This window comes from Malurus melanocephalus, unplaced genomic scaffold (genome assembly GCF_030028575.1).
Source record: "Malurus melanocephalus ecotype Western Australia unplaced genomic scaffold, MMel_1.1 scaffold_1466, whole genome shotgun sequence".
Classification (NCBI taxonomy): Eukaryota; Metazoa; Chordata; class Aves; order Passeriformes; family Maluridae; genus Malurus; species Malurus melanocephalus.
The window spans coordinates 12,032-14,998 of NW_026624698.1; the positions used below are offsets into that span (position 1 = coordinate 12,032).

At 61.7% G+C, this 2,967-nt stretch overlaps 1 protein-coding gene across 1 annotated transcript; it reads right to left on the minus strand.

Moving 5' to 3' along the window:
• Nucleotides 1–34: 34 nt before the first annotated feature.
• On the minus strand, nucleotides 35–2,961 carry LOC130587020 (basic salivary proline-rich protein 3-like; the record flags this gene model as incomplete). Its single annotated transcript, XM_057387971.1, has 7 exons — nucleotides 35–546; nucleotides 635–697; nucleotides 1,164–1,321; nucleotides 1,503–1,673; nucleotides 1,890–2,036; nucleotides 2,497–2,555; nucleotides 2,906–2,961. Coding segments are annotated over 6 exons (648 nt in total), but the record flags the coding sequence as incomplete, so codon positions are not given.
• Nucleotides 2,962–2,967: the final 6 nt, after the last annotated feature.

The window sequence follows — 2,967 nt, forward strand, 5'->3', positions numbered from 1 at the left end:
CGGCGGCTGCTCAAGCAATAAAAGACCCCTCGCTCGGCCTCGTTTTATTTGGGGAGGGGGGTGGTCTTGGCGTGGGGGGATTCCTGGTGGGTTGGGGAGGGGTCCCCACTGTCCTCTTCCCAAGGAACTCCCAGCGAGGTGGAAGCAATATTGAGTTTATTTGGCATTTTCCTGAATTCTTTGGTTTTCCACCTAAACTGGAGAGGGTGGAAGCAGCAGGGGGTGTCTTTTGTGACACATCCMCCCCTTCCCAAAATTTATGTACATCAGCACTCATCCCCCAAAAGCTAAAACTGGGGGAGGGGTCTCCCACCCTATATATAAATTTATATAAAATGACAGCAAATGTATAAAAACAAAACAAGCACCGCGGGGGGGCACAGAGGGGCGCCCCCCCAGAGCGGGAGGTGGGGGAACCCCCCCACCATAAAATAAAAAAGGAGGGGGGGTGGGGACGCCCCCAAAAATCGGGCTCGGCGGTTGTTGCATTCYGGTGGCGCCTCCTGGCACTGCAGTTGCGAGTTGAGGGAGGGGTCGCGAATCCTCCTGCGGGGGATTTTGGGGGGAGGAAGGGGGTCAGAGGGTGCGAGGGGAGACTCCCGGAAYCCCCAAAGTTTAAGAGGCCTCCCCCGACCTGCTCTCATGTGAAGAGGCTGCGCTTGGCCAGGAAGAGCTGCCAATAATGGTCCTCGATTTCCTGGAGGGCAGGGGGAGGAGGTTATTGGGGGGGTCCCCACACTCCCTTTTGGATGGGGGAGGGACGGCCCTCACCTCACCCCGTTAAGGGGAGTCCAGACCCCCACAACTCCACTATCGGGGTCACCACCCATCCTTCTTGTGGGGCACAKACCCCCAAAGCTTCTCCTTATGGATCTTGACCCCCCACCCCATTAGGTAGTTTTTCAGGCCCGCTTTTGGGGAAGGCCCCCCACAGTCCCCTACAACTCTCCATAGCCCCCCATAAACCTCCCACAACCATGCTCTGGATCCCCCAAAGCCCAAAAAACCCACCCCGCTCTTGTCCCACATTCCTCACTGGGACCTTCCCGCCCCCTCCTCACCTTGAGCCCCCTCCCTCCTCTCGTGCTCCCCGTTCAAACCCCAGCCACCCCAAAACTCTCTCAAATCCACCCAAAATTCCGCTCCCGTGCCCCCCCCCTCACCTTGAGCCCCCTCAGGGCCTCCTCCAGTGCTCCCAGTTCAGCCCCCAGCCAGGCTGCTGGGCCAGCGGCGAGACCCAGCCCGGGGGGGAGGCTCTGCTCGGGACCCCCTCCCTCAGGCAGCCCCCCTGGGGACCCCCAAGGGCCATTGGGGACCCCCCCTGGGAGAGATGGAAAGGGGGAGATCAAACGCTGAATGTTAGGACCCCCCCTCTGACCTGGACATCCCCTCAAAATTTGGTGCCCCCTCCCCTCTAAGTTCCTTTCCTTGACTCCCTCCCCATTTTTTGCACCCCCCCACACCTGCAGACCCCCTCCCCAAGTTCGGGTGTCCCCCCGCACCTGCCGCTCCCCGCTCGGGGCGCTCCCCGTCGCTCTCGGCGCCATCCCCCGCGTGTCTCCGCTCCTGCTCGGGGGGGGCCACACCGGGACCCCCCCCCAAATCCTGCTCGGGCAGGGGGGGCCCCTCCCCCGGCGCCCCCCCCGCCTGCAGCAGCCGCCGCAGCGCCGCCACTGCGGGGGCACACGGGAACGGGAGTTGTGGGGTTTAGGGGAGGGGGAGGGTCTTTAGGGGCAATTTTGGGAGCTTTGAGAGTGTCTGGGTGAGGTTTTGGGGGAATCTGGGGAGGGTCTTGGGGGATTGGGAAGGTTTGGGGGGTGTTTGGGAGAGTTTTGGGGTTCAGGGGGAGGTGAAAGGGGGGATTCCAAGTGTCTTGGGGGTGGTCTCACCTCTCTGCAGGGCAGCAGCTGCCAACCCCCCCCCCTCGGGGCTGCGGGGGGGTCTGGGGAGCCCCCCCAGCTCCCCCCTCTCAGCCTCGCGTTTCTCGGGGGGGCCCCCGAATTCGGTGCCTTCCACAGCTCCGTCCTTCTCCCGCTCTGGGGGGAAGGAGCACAGGCTGAGACCCCCCTGGGATGTCCCAGAAACACCCCTGGGAACCCCCAAAACTACCTGGGACACTCCAAAGCCTGCCACGACCCCCAAACCTGCCCAAATTCTGTGCTTTTCATGGCCCTGTTCTTCTCTCGCTCTCCAGGGCGGGGACAAATGGCCCCGAGACTCTCTTGGGACACCCCAAAGCCCAACCCAAACCTCCCCCGCAATGCTAAAAAACACCCTGAACCCCAAAACCATCCCCGGGACATCCCAAACCTCTCTTAGAACATCCAAAACCTCCCCAAACATCACCCAGGCCCTCCAGCTCCCCCAGGGACCCTTTAAATCGGGACCCTCGGGACCCCAAAAAACCCTCTCAGGATCCTCCCAAACCCAAACACCCCCCAAGACCCCCCAGACTCCTCCAGAGAACCCTGACAACCCACACGATCCCCCCCTCACCGTCCAGGGGCAGCGGCTCCTTCAGGGCTCCACCCCCATTTTCAGAGGACTCCCGATAACTGGGGGGGAAGAGGATCAGTAAAGAGACCCCAAAAGCCCCCCAAGAGCCACCCAGACCGCCCCAAAATCCTCCCACACTCCCCTGGGTTATCCTGGGAGGGTGGGGATGATTTTGGAGGGGCTTTGGGGGTGTTTGGAAGGGGTCTGGGGCAGCTGTGAGGCTGGGAGTGGCTTTGGTTTGGTTTGGGTGGGTTTTGGGGTGATTTTGGGGGGTGTGAGTGGTGTTTCAAGGACGTCCGGGAGCATTTTGGGGTTGTTTTTTTTGGTGTTTCACTCTCTCCAGCTGGCCGTGCAGATGTTTGGGTGGATTTTGGGGGTCTCTGGTTGGATTTTTGGGGTTAGTACTCACTCCAGGTGGCCCTGGGGACCGTGTCCACCCCCAGCCCGCGCCGCCTTGGCCCGGTGTGACGC